This window comes from Triturus cristatus, chromosome 8, assembly GCF_964204655.1.
Source record: "Triturus cristatus chromosome 8, aTriCri1.1, whole genome shotgun sequence".
NCBI lineage: Eukaryota > Metazoa > Chordata > Amphibia > Caudata > Salamandridae > Triturus > Triturus cristatus.
The window spans coordinates 366,825,433-366,844,808 of record NC_140591.1 but is presented as its reverse complement, the minus strand read 5'-3'; the positions used below and the strand labels follow the sequence as shown (position 1 = coordinate 366,844,808).

General features: G+C 44.3%; 1 protein-coding gene across 3 annotated transcripts in view; it reads left to right on the top strand.

Annotated features, from left to right (window-relative positions):
- CCDC169 (coiled-coil domain containing 169) overlaps positions 1-19,376 on the top strand; it is a 130,682-nt gene that overhangs the window by 69,219 nt on the left and 42,087 nt on the right. For all 3 annotated transcript variants that reach the window (XM_085620410.1, XM_085620408.1, XM_085620409.1), the window contains exon 5: positions 4,838-4,936. In XM_085620410.1, coding sequence (XP_085476536.1) covers positions 4,838-4,936 — 99 coding nt within the window. The remainder of the gene's footprint in view (positions 1-4,837; positions 4,937-19,376) is intronic.

Genomic DNA, 19,376 nt, shown 5'->3' with positions numbered 1-19,376 from the left:
GCTGGAGTATTCCATGAGTAGCAGTGTCAAGACTGATTTGCATATGGATGAGTCCAAACTGGGGTGACGTGGCAAGCAAAATAACGATGGATTAAACCCAGATCTGTGACTGAGGATGAGAGTTTGAAATGTTTCAACACTCCGTCCACCATTTTATTTTGGGATGTTGCTAAGAGGGTTATATTGCCAAGTCGAATTGGCAGTTTAAAACTGCATTCAAGCTGCAATGGTAGACCTAGGATATGCTTTAAGGGGCTACTTAAGTAGGTGGCACAATAAGTGCTGCAGGCCCACTTGTAGCATTTAATGTACAGGCCTTGGGTATATGGTATACCATACTACAAGGGATTTATAAGTAAATTAAATATGCCAATCTGGTATAAGGCAATTTTACCATGTGCAAGGGAGAGAGTACAAGTTCTTTAGCAATGGTAACGTGCAGAGAGTCCTAAGGTCAACAAAAACAAATTAAGCAAAAAGTGGAGGGTAAAGACAAAATGTTTGGGCTGACCCTGCAGAGAGGGCCAAGTCTAACAAGAACTGTGCCTCCTCATGGAAAATAATTAAAAAGAACGCTTGGCATATGTCAGTGACTGTATACCTTTCTGCTTCAGATGCAATTAGAAACAAAATAACTGCAGGGTTCTGTACCACTGGACAACATTAAATCACTATGTTATTAATCTTTCTAAGGTCTTGCACAATATGCCATTTGCCATTCAGCTTTTAATTCACATTCTAGGAGCGTTACAAGGACTACCAAGTGCCTTCCAGAGGATTCCCTATTCAATCAGGTTCGCAACTGCGACCTTCATTCCTTCTTCTGCCTCTTTTGTGGTTCTGTACTGTCTATTTTCTAAAAATATTGCATCAGGTTTCAGCTTTATTTTTACTGGCTTTACTCTTTTAATCAATCCAATTTCTTTTTCGGCGAAATCCCATACCTCATTGTTGACAGTATGTCTTAATTCCAGAGGCAAATCATCTTTTGTCAAAGCTGGAACTACCTGAACTTTCTGAATTAATTTGAAAATCTGAAACCGCCTCTTGTGTTTTAATTGCAACACCATCCAGTATCCATTAATAACGCAATTCATTTTGCATAGTAAGCCCCTTCGCAACAAATTCACAGCAGTTGAATCACACAAAATAAATTGGTGTTTGTTCTCCATCTGGCCAATTTTAACTGGAACATTTGCTTAAACTTGATCCACAATTTGTTTATCACTGATCCCTACAACTTGGACTTCTCCTTCCAAAAGGGGTAGGTTCAGGATTTCTACAGAACACGCTGTAGATCTGGTAGCCCCAATGTCAATCAGAAATAAAATTGGATTGCCATTGACTTCTCTGTCAATATATGGGCCACTTTGGTCTACCTCTAGTACTGCTCCAAGTACATAATCATTCCCTGGCAATGTCATTGTGAACTATTTCTTTTGCTTCATCACTGGAGCTGTAGAAATTGCCATTCCGAATGATTTCTGACTCTGAACATTCTGCTTACACTTCTGCATATTCAACATATTTCTTTGCATTGGTGGAACCACTTCCCCTGAACCCTGTTAGGATTCTGCCTGAATTCCCTTTTCCAGTACCCAATCTTTTCACAAAAGTCACATGCTATATTCGTTTCCAACATTTCAAGTTTTATGTTCATGCCATGATTCATCATCACTATTCTACCACCTTGCTGCATCATTCCATTTCCCTTCTGTCCATTTTGCATTTGATTCCTTCCATTCATTCCAGACTTCACAAAATTCATATTTGAACCCATCTGAGTCTGAGCTCCTTTCTCAAACAGCATTGTCTGAGTAATCAATCCTCCTTCTTTAAGTTTTTTATGCTTTGAATCAAAATAATTACTATTATTTGTCACCATTCTCAAAATCTCATCTATGCTCTTTGTCTGCCAGCACTAATCACTCTGTTGAATGTGATTACTAATCTTTGTCCTCAATCCTGAGACAAAAGCAGCCACAAAACCTCTGACCCCATCTCGTTCAGGGCTTTTTACTCCACAGTGTTTCTTAAAAATATGCATAAGCCTCTCATTATATACATGCAGGGACTCTTTCGGTTCTTGTGAAATTCTCAAAATCTTGTCCCAATTTATATCTTTCTCAGGAATTAATTAACAATAGGCAGACTACAGACTAGGAAGGCTCTCCATACAGAGGCAATCGACTCTGGTCAGTGCACTAGCAAAACACACCAACTCAAATTGAGTATGCAACCTAAACAAAATATGCTAATTCAGAATCCCTATCAATTGAGCATGCAGCGGCTCACATTACACACCACAATGACAGACAAGTAATCAATATATCTCGAGATCTTGAATTTCGACAAATCTGATAACCAAATCACACCAGAATCAATAGAACCTCAAATGAACTACAAATATGAATAATACAATATTACAATAATTCACCAATTGAACCCACAGACGTCATAGTATAACCTTCACCCACATAATTAAATCCACCTCACAAACTCATACTTCAATGCACATACATGAAATCAATACACCCAATTCAGACTTACACTCCAGATCATTTAGGAACACACAGTTCACCGCTTCTTAGGAGTCTCCATTATTGGAACTCTTGGAAAAGTTCCAGAAAAATCTCTGTCCCTCGGACTGGGCATTAAAGACTCAGAAATCTTTTGAGAGTTCTTCAGGATTTTTCGGAGATCCTTAGGGTGCTTTGTTTGCCCACATTCTTTTCCAAATTTGTGGGAGCGGAACCCCAATATTGTATTGTACCCCATCTTTGAAACACCCAGTACTTTCCTCAGAAGTTGTGCTCCAGCACATTTGGTCTACCAGTAGAGAAACCACCATTCTTCACCATCAATCTCAATGGGTTAACATTAGTAAAGTAAATGGAATCGGACCACTCAATAACTGAGTTCCAGATCAGAGAAAAGTTAAAGGATTTTATTAAAGAATCTCATTAATCAGGCAGTACAGATTCATGAATTCAAATCAGAAATATCTTAAGTTCCTCAATACAGCACATCATTAAGGAAAAGTACAACTGATCAATCAAAGTTAGGAAAAAGCTCTATCAGGCTCAAAAGGAACACTGACAGCAGCTCTGGAGGAAAAGGAAAAGCCTCTTCTAAATCGGACAGTGTCCCTGGAGGAACTCGGAAAGTCTCTGACCAAATGGACAGAGCCTCGGGATGATAAGGTAAAGTCTCTCTACATTATAAAAGTTACAATCACAAAGGAAACCAATAGCATTCTAGGGGAAAAGGGAAAGTCTCTGGCTAAACCCCAGAACCAAGGGTTTTATACACATTTTTACATAGCTAATGCGTTGAAACTATTGATTCAGCCTGACATGTTCACAAATATTACAGCATTGACCAGTTACAAATAAACACATCATAGATTTAATAAAAATACCTTCCACCCCCTTCCACGTGCAAGACACCAACAGCTCTTGTTGCAGTCTGGAGATGCACCATACATTATGTTTCATTTACTAAACAATAAGCATTTTTAACTTGGTAGTTTTGGAAGCTATAAGAGGAATAACTTACCTTTAGAATTTGTTACTTCACATGCACAGAGAAATGTTTATTCACAGTATAAGAGCTTGAAGAAAATAACCAACTACATCAGTGTCCTGTGCGCTCTGCAAAGTCTTCCGAAACCGCGAGAAGGCATTCAGGAAGGCATGATTGGGAGGGGGAAGGAGCAGGAGCAGCTTGCGCAGCACGTTAGAAACATCTGTTTTACTAATATGGTCCCTAAATGGGAAAATGTGGCACAAATAAAACACGTTAAGAAACACAATTCTACATAAATTAGAAAACTCACTTTAAGTGCAATAATATTAATGAATCGGTTTTGACTAGAATTCATCATACAAATCATTAATATCCAAAATATTTTGTCACACAAAATTGCACTCTTTAAAAGTCTACCACATCAGCTACGACACCTAACCAGGGGGATCATGACTGTATTAAAAAAAACAAATATTAGAAGAAGAATAAAGTCTATCTATATCAAAAAAAAGATAAATATAATATAAATATAATATTAACATTTTTTAAATGTTCTATAAATGTACAAGGATTTGAAATTGGATGTTAAAATTTAAGTTGATATCATTATCTTGATTCACAGGAGAAGGTCAAGTACAGCAAACAGTAGCATGGGGAATTGGTGACCTTATTTAAGGCACTATTATGCACTAACAAAACGCATACATAAGTAGCAAAATAGACAAAGCAATATGCTAGAGCCTATCATGTCGCTTTGTCCTATAGAAATACACACATTTTGAAAAACTCTGCAACCATCCCATCAAAATCACGATTTTTGCATATATTTTTGTCTGTGTATTAAACAAAATATTTCATAATTTATGTATATATTTAATGTATGCTTGTTTCTGGAGTTGTTTTTTTGTATATTTTTATGTTCAAATTGCAGAATCTGCTTAGGTAGGGGGTCTCTGATTTCTGGTAGTCATTCATTGGGGGTCCACAGAAGTCAAAAGTTTATTAACCACTGCTATAGTGCATACCAGCATCTTCAGTGAATTTACGAATCCTTAAACCTTTCAGGCAGGATTTTTCAATAAATTCAAATGCAAAGTTTCTAAACTGAGAAACCCATATCAACAATACATTTATCATTAGTACTGTGAGATTTACTCCTGGGTTAAAAAGTTCTAGATCATACCCTGCCACGCATAGGTCCATTTATCTGTATCATGCCAAATTTGGATAAGAATAACTGTTTTGAATGAATTCAGCATGATCCAAGTTCTTAGCTGAGTTGCATATTTTAATGTTTTTTCCTTTACAGGGAGCTTTAAATCAATTTCTTAAGCAGCTTGAAATGGAAAAGATAAGCCTTGAGAACCAACTAAAAGATTACATTCTTCGAATGGAACAAGAGGCAAAGGTTTGTTACCACAAAATTGTTTACATTTTTTAATAGTGCTCGTGATTTGTATAGTCCAATAGTGTCCATGGTGGATTGATGAATTTAAAGTTTCCATCGTTCGCTTACCACACCTAGTAGCTTGAGTCCATAATAGTAATTTCCACAGTTGATTTCTGTATTTTCAACCCTTTCCAGACGTGTGAGCAATACTAGTAAATCTCTGTAATAGAAAGCAATAGTCTTTTGCCGAAGCCCAGCGCAACATGACAGTATTCTCTCCATGAAGCTCTATCCAATCAATTTGTGATTAACTCAGAAGTGGCTCTAATGAATCCGTACAATGATAGTGTTCCATGTCACATCTTTCATAGACTGGGACTACTAAAATTACTTTTGGTTACCGACACAAGCATTTTTGTTCTTTTCAACCATATATTTATTTATTTGTGGTTTTATTTGGAGCGGATATGACTCGAGGCTGTTAAGTCAGTTGAAAGGATGCAGTGGTAGGACACATTGTATTCTACTAACAGAATCATACAATATAAATCAGTTGGATCTCAGGTTGACCAAACTATGTAATGTGGATGCAGGTTTCTGTGTTGTCCTTTGTGAAGAAATTTGCTTGGTGGATTCCTTCTTCTACAGTGGCATCTATAACGAAGTGGGCTTTAAGAGATCCCGAAAAGCAAAAAAAAAACAACCTGCAGACTCTTCCTTTTCTGCGTGTGGTTTATTTTTGTTAACTTCTTTCAGATTCTGTCTTGTTCTTCACAAGTTGAGAAATGTTTTGTTTAAGACTGCATTAGCAGTAGGCCTGGGTGAAAATTTCGTTCCGTTCGCGGAAATTGCGATAATTTGACATTTTCGCGTTCCGCGGAGAGCGCCAAAATGTAAAAATTTCCAGTTTCCGCAGCTTGGCGATAATTTGTTTCTTGCTCGCGCTGTAAAACAATACATTCTCGTGCGCGCGCGCGATCGCCTTACCTGAATCCCTGCGTTCGCCGACAAGTTTTCTTGATCCGGTCGCGTTCTCCATGAGATGATGTATTGTTTTTAGCCATTTGTGCTGTCTCGCGACAGTTCGCGCCCGCAGTGACGTCATGCATCGCGCGATCACGTCTTTCTTCTCGCGATCATGCACCGCGAGACAACTCAAAACAAGATGGCCGCGCCCGCAAGCAACCACATGGGTAAGTTGGCGACCCGCAACCATGCAGAAAATCTCGCGAACATGCGGGAAAAAAACTTCCGCATCTTCGCGATATTTCCGCTTGTTTGCGATAATTTTAAACATTTTCGCGATAATTTGCGAAAGTTAATTTCGCAAATTCCGCCCACCCCTAATTAGCAGTAGTGCGGGTTTTTGCCATTGCTGCAAAAGTGACTGGATGACTGGAGCTAATAACACTATTATTTCCAATAATTTGTCCTCTGAATTTCAAGAGAGAAACATGTTCAATCACGCCTCTTATTTAACTGTTAAAGTCATAGTTGTTTTCAGTATTTCATTTCATGTTGTCCATTTATCTTTAATGGGTGATGAATTTTCTGGTGTGGGTATAGGGGGGACTATGTGTTCTTGGAACGTACCTTAACCAGAGAAATAGTTGGCTACCATTTGACTTTTCTCAGGACACATCCTCCTTGTGCCTTATCAATGGAGCCTGAAGAAAGACACTTTAAACAATAGAGGTAGGTTTAGGCATAGGGCAGCTCATCCAGTCTTAGAAGTGAGTTACACTGACCAGAGATTGCACAGGCCCCTTGGGTCTGGGCATTGCTTCCTCTTCTCCTCATCTTCACCAATCAACCTCATTTGCTGCCGTGTATGGTCACCTTTTCTACCCAAGCTACACTCGGCAGCAGTCAACATGTCTACTGTGCTCTCTGCTTTGCCTTTTAAAAAGCCCACCATAAAATGTTACCTGTGCTAATGCAGGTGAGATGCAGGAAAAACAGATGCCGGACAAATTAAGAAATAGCTTGTGGCAGGTGCATCAAATTAAAGGGACATTTAAGCAGCACTCTGACAACATGTTGGCAGACTCATTCAGGGTCATATTTGAGGAGATCCATTTAACCTGGTGCAAACGTTCATGCTGACTTGCTGCCATGATAGCACCAGGGTAGGTTGTGTGTGTGTGGGGGGGATGGCGATATAAGTGACAACTCGCCAATCATTTTCTCCTCCTGGTTTGTACCATGTACAACTATGAAAGTACTGCCACAAGCCTTCTAAAGGCATTAGCTAAAGATAACAGGCTAGGCTACTTGGCTACCAGTATACTCTCACCTCAAGTAGGCTGGCTGTCCAGTCTGATGGCTAATTCCTAGAACACCTCTGTCTCCACAGCCAAAGCCTGTTTAAAAAACTATGAGGTGGCTCCTCCTGAAACAATCACCAGTACTGCACTGGGACCAGAAACTAAGGGCTTGTATTCTGTGCCACTCTGCAACCTTCTATGTGCCACTCACACGGTTTTCTGTGTCCTATTTACTGAACCAACACTGTCAACATCTTTATAAAGACAAGAAGATCAGGCCTTCCTGGATTTTGGTGTTGTCGGTGTTTGAGACACCAACTGTAGTGCAATCAATCTATGGTTTCTTCCACCTTGAGGTTTAACCCGGGATGGCATAGATCTAATACTTAAGACCATCAAAAAACTGTTTAACTCTAGAGCTATATTATAGAAATGTCAAATTGCATCACATGTGATATAAAAAAGAAAACATTCTACATATAGCTATACAATATTTGCAATTTTTATTGTTAGCTACTTTGGGCCTGATTACAAGTTTGTGGACAGAGTCTCTTTGTCACATACATGACTAATATCCTGTCCGCCAAATTACAATTCCATTACATTCTATGGAACTTGTAATACGGTGGACGTGATATCTGTCATATTTGTGAGGGAGTATGCCATCCGCCAAACTCTTAATCAGGCCCCATTTCCTGACACACATTAGCATTTTTTATGTGTGTTGTGTATTAACATCTTGTATATTTAAACACATTATTTTTTTTAACATTTCTTTTTATTGAACACAAGGTAACACCGTTGAAATTAGTGTAACAGCATGTCTGCCCACATTACTTCAATCAACATCATTCCCATTCGATTTACAATTCACCAATCAATGTGAAAACATTGCACCCTGTGACCGACCGGGAGTACATTATTCCAGTTTGTGACTCTGTATGGCCAGTGGCGGTTCACAGATCTCCCCCCTATAGCTGTTCCATTTACTCCATATTTGTGTCCACTTGTTGGGGCATCCTCTTGACACATATACTGTCTTTTCAGTAAACATACAGTAGTCCATATCATTTTCCCAAAGTCTCAAGGACAGCAGTTCCTGTGCCCCCCATAACCGTGCAATATTCCGCTTAGCAATCATCATCCCCAGGGACACCCATATTTTATCCTTGGTATTTAAGTCAGTGGGACCCCAAATATTCAAAAGACACAGCCTTATATTGAAATCAGTCGTGACACCCATTACTTCCATCATACAGTTCATCACCCCCGGCCAATACGTCTGGATAGCAGGACCTGGAACACCCTCCCACTGAGCCTACGACAGACCCAAGACCTGTTGACCTTCAGGAGGCTACTCAAGACCTGGCTGTTCGATCAGTAGCGCCCCCTCTCCCCCCTCCCAGCGCCTTGAGACCCTCACGGGTATGTAATGCACTCTACAAATGTTTGATTGACATTCCCAGAGCATGTGTAAGAATGTGCCATCCTGCCCACACCTTTTTGGGCAACCTCCATCAGTCCTATAGCCCATCTTCACAAGTGTCGGCACTGAGAGGTAAATCCTATGAAGTATTTTGAGCTGGACAAGCCTGAGCCTAGAAGAGATGGCTATCTCCCTAGGAGAGTCAAGAGCCTCGAGCCATTACCCGTTGTCTAGTCCCACTATGTCATAATCCCATTTGGCTCTGAGACAGAGGAGAGGGTCAGGCATGTTGTTAATAAGCTTTTTGTAGATTTGTGAGATTGCCTTTTTGGGGAGGTGCCCTTCTAGTATCCTGTCCTCTAGCAGGGATGACTCAGGTGGGGTCTCTCCCCTAGGTATTGCTGCCTGCAGTGCATGTCTAATCTGTAGATATCTGAATTGTTCTGTATCAACTAGTTCCTATTCTTCCTTCAATTGAGCGAAGGAAATTACCCCTCCTGCCCTCCATAGGTCCCTGACCACGGAAATACCTATCAAGTCCCACCGATCGAAGCCTTTGGTGAATCTTAGATTGCCTAGTTGTGCAGCAACCCATAGTGGGGTGGCTAACGTGATCTTATCTTCCCAGCCCAGACTCGTCGTGGCAGAACGCCACACCTGAACGGCATGCTCAGTGGGTTCCGTCAGTTTCAGTTTGGAGGTGTTAGCATATAGCGCGCCCTTAAGGCCTCCGCCAGGGAGCAGCCATCTATCCATGTTAAAACCTGGATTGCTCTGCAGTCCATACATACATTGGTTCACTGCCATGAGTTGGGCCGCCCCGTAATATTTATGTATGTCCAGGAGGGCTATACCCCCATCATACCAGCCTGTCATAAGCTTAGGAATTGATATCCGAGGTGGCTTCCCCTCCCATAGGAGTTCTCGCAGAGCACAGTCAATAGATTTAAAATAGTCTGCTTTCACTGGGTGTGGTGTATTTTGCAAGGCGCAGAGCAAGCGTGGAAGGGACATCATTTTAAACAGGGCTGCACGCCCCAACAGGGTCAGTGGGAGCGTCTTCCAATGCAAGACATCACTCCCGAGTCATTGCAGCGGGGGGAGAAGATTCCGATCATGGAAACGCGTCGGGTCTTTGGACATGTGGATGCCCAGATATTTGAATCCAGTTGCGGCTTTGGCAATAGTGAACCCTCTGGGTAAGATTGGCGATTTACCACTGAGGACATAGAGAACCGACTAAGACCAGTTGATAGTGTAGCCCGAAAACTGCCTAAAGACTATAAAGATGTGCAGTACTCTATTCAGGGAGGACGCCGGCGATGCCAGGGATAATAAGATATCATTGGCATACAGCGAAATCCTCAGACCATCTTAGCCCTCTAATAATCTTGTCTTTCCGTATCCACATCGCCAGAGGTTCCAACATGAGGGCGAAAAGTACGGGGGAGTGGAGGCAACCCTGTTGAGTGCCCCTTCCGAGCGCGAAGGTGGAGGACACTCGATTGTTAACCACTTTTTGAGCGGATTGGCATATAGGAGGCGTATCCAGAGTAGAAAGCCCGGGCCGAACCCCATTTTCCTTAATACTATGAGCATATATGGCCATGGCCGCATCAAGTGACACCACCGCCGCGTCTTCCCGTATTGTGGCTGCCCGATCTAGCCCCCCGTGCAATCTCCGCAGATTAAGAGAGGTATTTTTGGCTGGCATAAAGTCAGACTGGTCGGGGTGTACCAGCTTAGTAATTACATTTAGCAAACGGGTTGCAAGTAATTTAGCCAGTATCTTGGCTTCTGCATTTAGCAGTGAAATCAGCCTGTAGGAGGAACAGAGATGTTTGAGCTTCCCACCTTTATGGATGACCACTATATTGGCCAACCTCTGGTCTACTGGGAGCGATCCCACCGCGCGGCTCTCGTGGAACATGTTTGTCAGGAGTGGTGCAATTTTACTTGGGGCAAGCTTGTACAATTCAATCGGCAGGCCATTCGGACCCGACGCCCTACCCGCCCGTAAGTCCTGAATAGCTTTGTCTGTCTCCGAGCTTTCCAGGACTTCTTCCAGGTCAGAACGTTCCTCGTTGGAGAGCTTCGGCAAGGGGATATCTTGCAGGAACGAGAGTGCTTCTATTTCTGTGTGTGTCATTTGTGAAATGTACCCGCGGTAGTTATCCCCGAACGCATCTGCTATTTCCTGAGGGTCAGAGATCGTTTGGCTGGACTCTGATGTGCTGGCCTGCTCCCTATGATAGAGCCATACAAGCAGCTTCCCTGCCTTGTCCCTCACTTCATAAACTTTACTGAGCGTAGCTCTAGGTTGGGCCCTGGCGGCATCAGTGGCTACTGTTAAATAAGCTTTTGTTTTAAGTCGCAGTTTGTGTCGCGCCTCATTGGAGTTAGCCTTGTGAAGCTTCCCTTCCAGGTCCAATATTTCGGCTTCTAGATGCACCAGTTCCCTCTGTTTTTCACTCTTGGTGCCGGCGATCTGGGAGACAGCTGTTCCTCTCATTACTGCCTTATAGGCCTCCCACAACACTAGGGCAGAGTCTACCAATTGTTCATTTTCGAGAAAGTAGTGTTCTGTGTCACTTACTAGCTTATCGTGTATCTTAGGAATCTTAATGTACCAAGGATTTATAGGGGCTATTCTCCCCCTTTGTGGCTCCCCAACCTCCACCCGGGCCCACAGTGGCGAGTGAGCCGATATTTCCGTGCAAGGTGGGTAACCTCCCTGACAAAACCCAGTTGATCCGCCTGTGTTATAATAAAATCTATTCTTGACATGCTACGGTGGGCACCTGAGTAAAACGTGTATTGTTGTTCTATGGGGTGTAGCGCCCTCCGGGTGTCAATGAGACCCATCGCTTCCCAAAAATCATGAATCTGTATGCGGGCCAGCGGTAGGTCCCTGGGGGGCCAGCGGTCTAAGCTATCGGAGACGGTGGAGTTAAAGTCTGCCCCTATCATGAGTCTCCCTTCAGGCAGAGAGAGTAAAAGGTCACCCAGATCTTTAAAGGCCGGGGCTTGAAGGCCCGGTGGAATATACACTGAGACTAAGTTTAGCTTCCGCCCCTCCCAACACCCTGAGGTGGCCACAAATCTACCCAGGTTATCCATCTTTACACTATCAATCGTCATTGGCAAATTCTTCCGGGTCAATATCCCCACCCCCTGAAATCCCGAGCCAAACGCTGAGTGTGCCACCATTTTGAACCATCAACATGTGAGAGCCTGTCATGCATTACCCAGTAGGTGCGTTTCCTGAAGCAAAATCATGTCAGGCAAGTGTCTTTTAACATATTGAAGGACTATGCCCTGTTTCAGCTTATCCCCTAGTCCGTTGACATTCCAGGACATTAGTTTAAATCTGATCGGTAATGGTAATCCCATATTTGAGTAAAGTGGTAATTTGGGCACCCCAGGGGAGTCGTTTCGGATGCATAATGTTTCCTACAATCCGGTCCCACCTCAGCCACTGTGCCCAGTGCAAACGCATTTCCTGTAAGTACAAACATTGCGGCTACATTATGAGAACCTGTTGATTCAACCTTGTAAAAACTGTACATAAACTGAACTGAAACTACCCTTTCCCCCTTAGTGTCGCTATATGGGACAGACTGCATCCCAATGGAATCGTAAATGAATTCAACATTTTCTTTGAATGACATTGTTCCCTCCCGTCCAAAAAACATTCTGTTCCCCCCTCCCTGCCTCCCTGCATGGCGGTATCGAAACCTCCCGCCACCCCAACATTGCAGAGTGCCTATCGCCCCACCCCTAAAACTTGTAGGTCGTGTGCCAGCCCCGCACCCGTTCCATGACAATCATCGTAAGTTACAGTGACATTAGTTCGTGTCTGGAAACCCAGTTTGTTTAGACATGTCGCTATGGCAAATGTCTATTGTGGGAAGAGACCAAGTCCCGGCAAACCAGAGGCCTAAGACCCTCGTGGTGGTTGAGGCGCATAATATCCCAAAGAAGGGAGGGGTGTAGGTGGGTCAAGGATTAACACAAGAAAGGATACAGACCAATCTTTCTCTTTCGCCGTCGGCAGACAGACTTTCACCTGGTGAAGATTCTGCGTGTTGTTCCGTTCGATTCTGCCCCTGTCTCTCTCTGGAATCGGATGAGTCTTTTTACCTGTGACACGCCATCCGTCGAGCCAATCCAACGCTTCATCAGGAGCAGTGACGAACCATGCTTTACCCTCCACCTCGACTACCAGTTTGGCAGGGAAGAGCATGGAGTACTTAATATTCTTCTCACGCAAAGCTCTTTTGACTTTAAAGGAAGTTGCATCTTTGGCGTTGGACCCTAATCTTGAAATCTGAGAAGAACGTCACACTGCTGTTTTCAAGCATTATTGGAGGTGAGGTCCGAGCCGTTTGCAGTATAATGTCCCTATCTCGGTAGTTGAAGACCATTGCCACAATAGGTTGCGGGGGAGCTCCGGGTCTGGGCCTGCCACTCTGTGCGCCCGCTCAATAGCAAAAAAGTACGACAGTTTCGCAGGCTTCAGGTGTGTCACAACCAGATCCTCCACAAATAGGTCAGTCGCTTGGCCCTCAGCACGTTCCGAAACTCCAAGAATTCTTACGTTGTTGCACCATTAGCGCCCTTCATAATCGTCAAGTAGGTCTGCCATTCTTTTGCTTCGGGTCTGTAGCTCAGTCACCTTCTTCTGAAGGGTGGCGGTGTCCTCAACCAAAGCGCTAGTAGTGGAATCAACCTCTTTGATTCTAGAATTCATATTGTGCATGTCTGCACGTATGAGGGAGACTTTGGCGGAGACAGAGTCCATCCTGGTCTCAAGTGACGTCCACAGTAGGGAGTGTCAGCCTTTCCTATTCTGTATAGCAATGGCCGTGTGTAATAAATTCGGTGTAGGATTTTTAGTTGGAGTAACCTGAGGGTAGAGGGTATTGCGACCTCCCTAGGGGACATCAGGGCCATCTGCCAGTCTTCCTCATCTAAGTCTCCCAATTCTGCTTCCCATCATTAATTTAGGACTGCCGTTGGGTCTGGTAGATTGTTCGTTATTTTCCGGTAAGTCAATGAAATGGCTTTTATTTGAAGATGGTCCGTTAGTAGTCTGTCCTCTAACGGCGAGGACTCGGGCAATTGTGTATTTACTGGGATTGCCGCTTATAGGGCGTGGCGTATTTGGGCATACCTGTAAATTTCAGTGTGTGCCAGTCCGTAAGTATCTTGTAACTGAGCAAAGGGCACCACTCCCCCCTTCTGCCACAAATCTCCCACCCTGGAGATCCCTATGAGATCCCACTCTCGGAATCCCTTGGTGTTTTTGAGTCCGAGGCGTCGGGTGTCCCAGAGCGGCGTCGCCTGCGTGAGCATCCACCTCCACCCCATCACCCTCTGTGCCTCATGCCAAATTTGTAGTGTATGGGCCGTAGGGCCTGTGTAGTGCGATTTCTTTATAGTATTGTAGAGAGCGCCGAGTATTCCTTCAGGCTCAAGGAGATGGCGATCCATGCGGAATGCAAAGCGTGAAGCCATTGGTTTATAGCAGTGAGCTGCGATGCCCAGTAATAGGTCTGGATGTGTGGAAGAGCGATTCCCCCATCGTACCATCTCTTAACAAGCTTCTTCGTGGCTATACAGACTGTCCCACCATCGCAAAGGAGTTTGGTCACTTCGGCATTTAAAGGGGTAAAGAAGGAGGGGGTAACATAGAATGGGGCGTTCTGTAAGGCATACAAAAATCTGGGCAGTGCTATCATTTTGAAGAGCGCTGTCCTACCCAGCAGCGTGAGAGGGAGAGAGCGCCAGTGCAGTACGTCTCTGTGGAAGTGGGACAGCGGTTTCATAAGGTTTTCAGCGAGGAAGCGTTCGACCAGTGGGGTGATATAAATACCGAGGTATACGAAACCGTGCTCCCTCGCTGGATATCGCAGTTCCGCAGCAACCTGGGGGGGGCGTGGAGAACGTAGAGCAATGACTTTGCCCAGTTTATAGTATAGCCGGATGCTCTGCCATATGCCGCGCATATGTCAAGGAGGCAATTTAGTGATTGGGAGGGTGACGCCATATATACTAGGATATCGTCCGCATATAGCGAAATGCGGTCCTCCCATCCCGTCGCCCATCTGAGCCCTCTTATGACCGGGTCCTGGCGGATCCACCCTGCCAGAGGCTCCAGCACTATTGCGAACAGCAGCGGGGAGAGTGGATATCCCTGTCTCGTACCCTTGCCTAGAGGGTAGTCACGGGAAGTACGAACATTTGCCATGACATGCGGCATGGGTTTATTGTAGAGAAGGCGCACCCAGGCACAAAATCCGGGGCCGAATCCCATGTGGCGGAGGACCGCGAAAAGAAAGGGCCACTCTACCTTATCAAATGCCATGCTTATCCAGGGTAGCGTCGATCACGGCGTTAAAATCTCTGCCCACTATAGTGTCACTTGCGGGCAACGATAGCAAAAATGTACTAAGGGCTGGAAGCGCCGTTTGATGTAGTGCCGGAGGGATGTATACTGAGACCACATTATAGGACCATCCCTCCCAGCTGCATGTCAGTGCCGCAAAGTGCCCCTGTTTGTCCGTTTTGGATTCAGTGAGTATGAGTAGGAAGCATTTATTGAGGATAATCCTCACCCCCCGGGAGCCAGAGGTGAACTCTGAGTGTACCGCTATTTTGTATCCCCATCTGTCCAGAGCCCTAGTGGCTGAGCCCACAAGGTGCGTCTCTTGTATGAGGACTATCGCCGGAGCTTTACGTCTAACATATTGAAAGACTAGTCCCCGTTTAATCTGGTCCCCTAGTCTTTTCACAATTCCAGGATAGGACCTTAAAGGGGGGGGGGCTGGACCCACAGGCGCTCGAAGAGGGCCGTACGGGGTTTCTGTCATCGTAGCAGTGTGTGCCATCTACTGAAACATAGGGGTTGGGATCCAAACCCGTGTGTAGGGCCTACCGAGGTATGCTGATGTAAGTGCCATTGCAAAACCAAAATAAAACTAACAACCTGAAAAGGAAGAACAATCCCTCTACCCGCTGCCCCCCTCCCTGCCTCCCTGCCCGGCGGACCCCAAACTGCCCACCACCCCAACTGAGCAGAGTGCTTAAGTCCCATTGCTAATACTTGCGTGGGGGGTAAAAGTCTGTCCGAGAGTATCTGAAGCCCCCGTGTATGTCGATGAGGCAGCGGCATGGTCTTTTTCTTGAGGTGCAATTCTTGGCCAACAGTTTGTGGTCGTCCCTCAAAACATGCCTCCGGAGTGGACCGCATTCAGACTAAATGAACAGTTCATCCTCCGAGGCGGTCAGACAGTTCTGGATTGATGGTCAAAGTCTCTCATTCTTCCTTGTCCTCGGAATCCGCTGATCCCGATCTCTGCGACTCTGGGCATCGGTGCTGCTGCTGGGACCTAAGTTTTGCGGGTTTTGTAGTGGACAACCATCCGTTTCTAGCATATATTGGACTCTTGATGTGTTTTTTGTGTACAAATTGCATAAAAGTGAATATATGACTACACTTTATTATGCTAGCACAAAAATGAATAAACATGTTATATTTTACTAATTGAGAAAGATTCAGTTGTGATAACCGTGGAGCTTATGTTTGCTGTTCTGTTACATTTGCACACTTGTATAGATTATTAGATACATTGCTTAGATTGTGTTACCAGGCACAGTTTTCTTCTGGTTTTTAGACTGGTATATTTCCCCTGGACCTGCTGGTATATCCGAGTACAGGGGCTCTCTCTAGTATTGTTTTTGATTGGCCACATTATGCAACATCTGTGAAATATAGTTGGAGTCCCCCGCTGTACACTGATTTTGCCACCCCTACTTGGACAACTCACTTAGCGGAAATGGGATGGATAGAGATTACCCTTTAGATCAGTATAACTGAAAAGGAACTAAGACTGCTGGTGTTCACCTTCCGGGGCCTAGGAATTTGGACAGGATTGTTACATTTGGGGCAGGACCAAGACTAATTTGCATATAATTGGTCTTTCCCTGCCATGGAAAAGATAAGGTACAAACAATGAGTCAGAATGGGGCAGAACGCTTGTCCATTGTTGCAAGCAATTCACAGCCATTTTCGTTTAATCATTTTTGAGCTACCTAAATGGGTTGCCTGAAGTGTTTTGGATATGCCCGAATGAGATTCTTGAGCTTTTTTCAACTTAACTCAACAAGTGCCTTTAGCAGTTACCTTTATTGATCAAGGGAGCAGCCTCAGTGAATGTGATTACAATTGGCCCTTAAAAGTGCGATTCCTCTGCGATCTCAATTGTGCCTTGTTTATCACACCCAATTACAGGGTATAATGAAGTGTGCAAATTTCATCAGGTGAAATGTGCTGCAATTTAACAAATGGAAAAAGTCATGACAAGATGGTTTTGGAGCAGTAAATACCAAAATCAGCATGCTACTCTGCAAAAAAAGGTCAGTATAGCTGCAGTTTATTGCACCCAATACATTCTGAAGCCCGGGTTGGCCGATTTTATCACGTGCAATACTGACTATTCCTCCGGAGCACTTGAACTCAGGCCCTGGGCGTCCACATCTCCAATATCACCCACAGTTAAGTTCCCTTTTGGCATCTGCCACAAAAAAACTGCTTATTCAATATGACTTCACCAGTGTGAGCATGGGGTCCCTCGCAATTCTTGCACCTCAAAATTTTACTTCACCAGAAGCCCACGGATTGATGAATCAGAGAGTGTGTTAAATGTAAGTTTCATGAGGCAATGTGTCTCCAAGGTAAGGCACCTCCCAAAACATCCAAATAGCAGTAATACAGTCGAATAAGTAAAAGGCATTATCACTGAGAACTAGTTCAACTGAATGTATTCAAAAGATGCAGTACAAAATAAACACCATGAAGGCTCTAAAAAAAATAGCACATTACAGAGAAGTGCAAAATCAAAAATATTCTATGTCCCAAGTAGGCAGCAAAATCAATAGAGAAACAGATAGCATGCGTAGCAGAATCGGAAAGCCAAAATGGAAAATGCAAACCCAGCATCATGTGAGCAAATGTATAGTTTCATTAACAAATCACAACACAGTTCAATTAAGTGTCATATTGCCTTAACACCTAAGCACTATCCCACTACATGAATATCGATTCTGGCGACTCTGTTAAGGCCCTGATTACTTACCGGTAATCTTCATTACTCCGAGTTAGTCTTCCTCGCCACATGAGTTCCCGTCCCTCCCTCCCTGTCTGGCTATCGGCTTCATGTTTGGCTTGGTAGTTTCAGGCTTTGGGGATGGGCCGGCCCACCTCTTGTAGTGGCCATAGGGGTAGGGGTCGGCCATATTGGGAAGGGATGGGAGGCATGGGAGGCTAACTTTTGCTTTGGAGGGTTCTGTTGTGGAGCTGATGCTCACTTCGTTAGTCATGTGGCGAGGATGACTAACGAGGAGGTAATGCCGTCCGGAGATTGTAGAACAAACTATATACATGAACAACAGCAAGCTATTATGAATGAGTAGCAGGGGCGTAACAAACGCCCCCGCAGCCCCCGCGGTGCGGGGGGGGCCCCAGTCTTCGGTTAGGTGAAGGGGGCCCCCTCAGCTCTTCGGTAAAGAGCTGGGAGAGAAATGCTTTGCTCTAGAAAGCAGGTGCAGTCTGCAGCCTGCTCAGAGCTCCTCGCGCTGACCCAGGGCAGGACTGAAGAGAAACAAAGTAACAAGTTACATTGTTTCTCTTCAGTCAGAGCCCGGCCGGAAAAAGGATGGGGCCCTGCACTCTTCAGAAACACCGGGGCTTTCAGGGAGAGAGGTTAGACTTGTAAAGAGCAGGACAGATAACATTCTGCAGCATTGTCGGTAAGTCTAGCAGTTTTAATTGTGAGTTTTCATTGTGAGCTCCTTCAAAAAACATGCTATGTTGTGGGTTGATAACAAATGCCTGATATGTTTTAAAATGCAGCATTTACATTTCTACATATAGGTTATCTGGGACTTTAATTAGTCCCAGCTGTAAATATCCTCCTGTCCCTGACCCTTTTCTTTGTCTCACACCACTAACAAGTGCAGGATATGATACCTCCTGCCAGGCCCGGTTCTAGAGGGTGGGGTGGGCCGGGTGGGCCAGGCCCACCCAAACATGAGCCTGGCCCACCCAAACATGAGCCATGGCCCTCCCAGTGAATCTGCCACCGATGTACAACTACAATAAAAACTGTGCAGATAACTGGTGATTTACGATCCTGCTGCAGAGTAACCATTTGTCTGTTGGTAGTTTTTAAGTGCTGATAAACTGAATTTTATGGGAATAGCTCAGTGGGTTACTACCTCTGTCACAGATATCCTTGTGTTACTTGCAGTTCAGAAGTTACTATCCTAACATAGGACAGTGACCTATGAACTGTCTTTAAAGAGCTGCATACAAACTTCGCTTTTTTGTATTGTGATATAGTTAGAACTTCTCCATTCCTTCAGTATTCTAATGTTGCCAAAAAGAGTTTGTTTGGGCAGTTATACATTTTAATCAGTAAAGCTGACCCCCAACCACTGGAGTACTCTTTAAATCCTGAGTTTGTGCTTCTCCAGTCCAAACCCCCGTAAAATATATTGCCCACCAGTATGGATGACGTGATTTCTACACCTTGTAATCCTCATTGGCTTATGTGACATTCCCCATAGACTGATTTATTGTCTCTGTATAATGCGTGCTGTTATGTAAAGTACTGTGACACCCTACACTCATATGAGTAGCGCTGTACAACAAATGGAATGGATATGAGAGAGGGGCAATGGAGAGATGAGGGGCACAAGT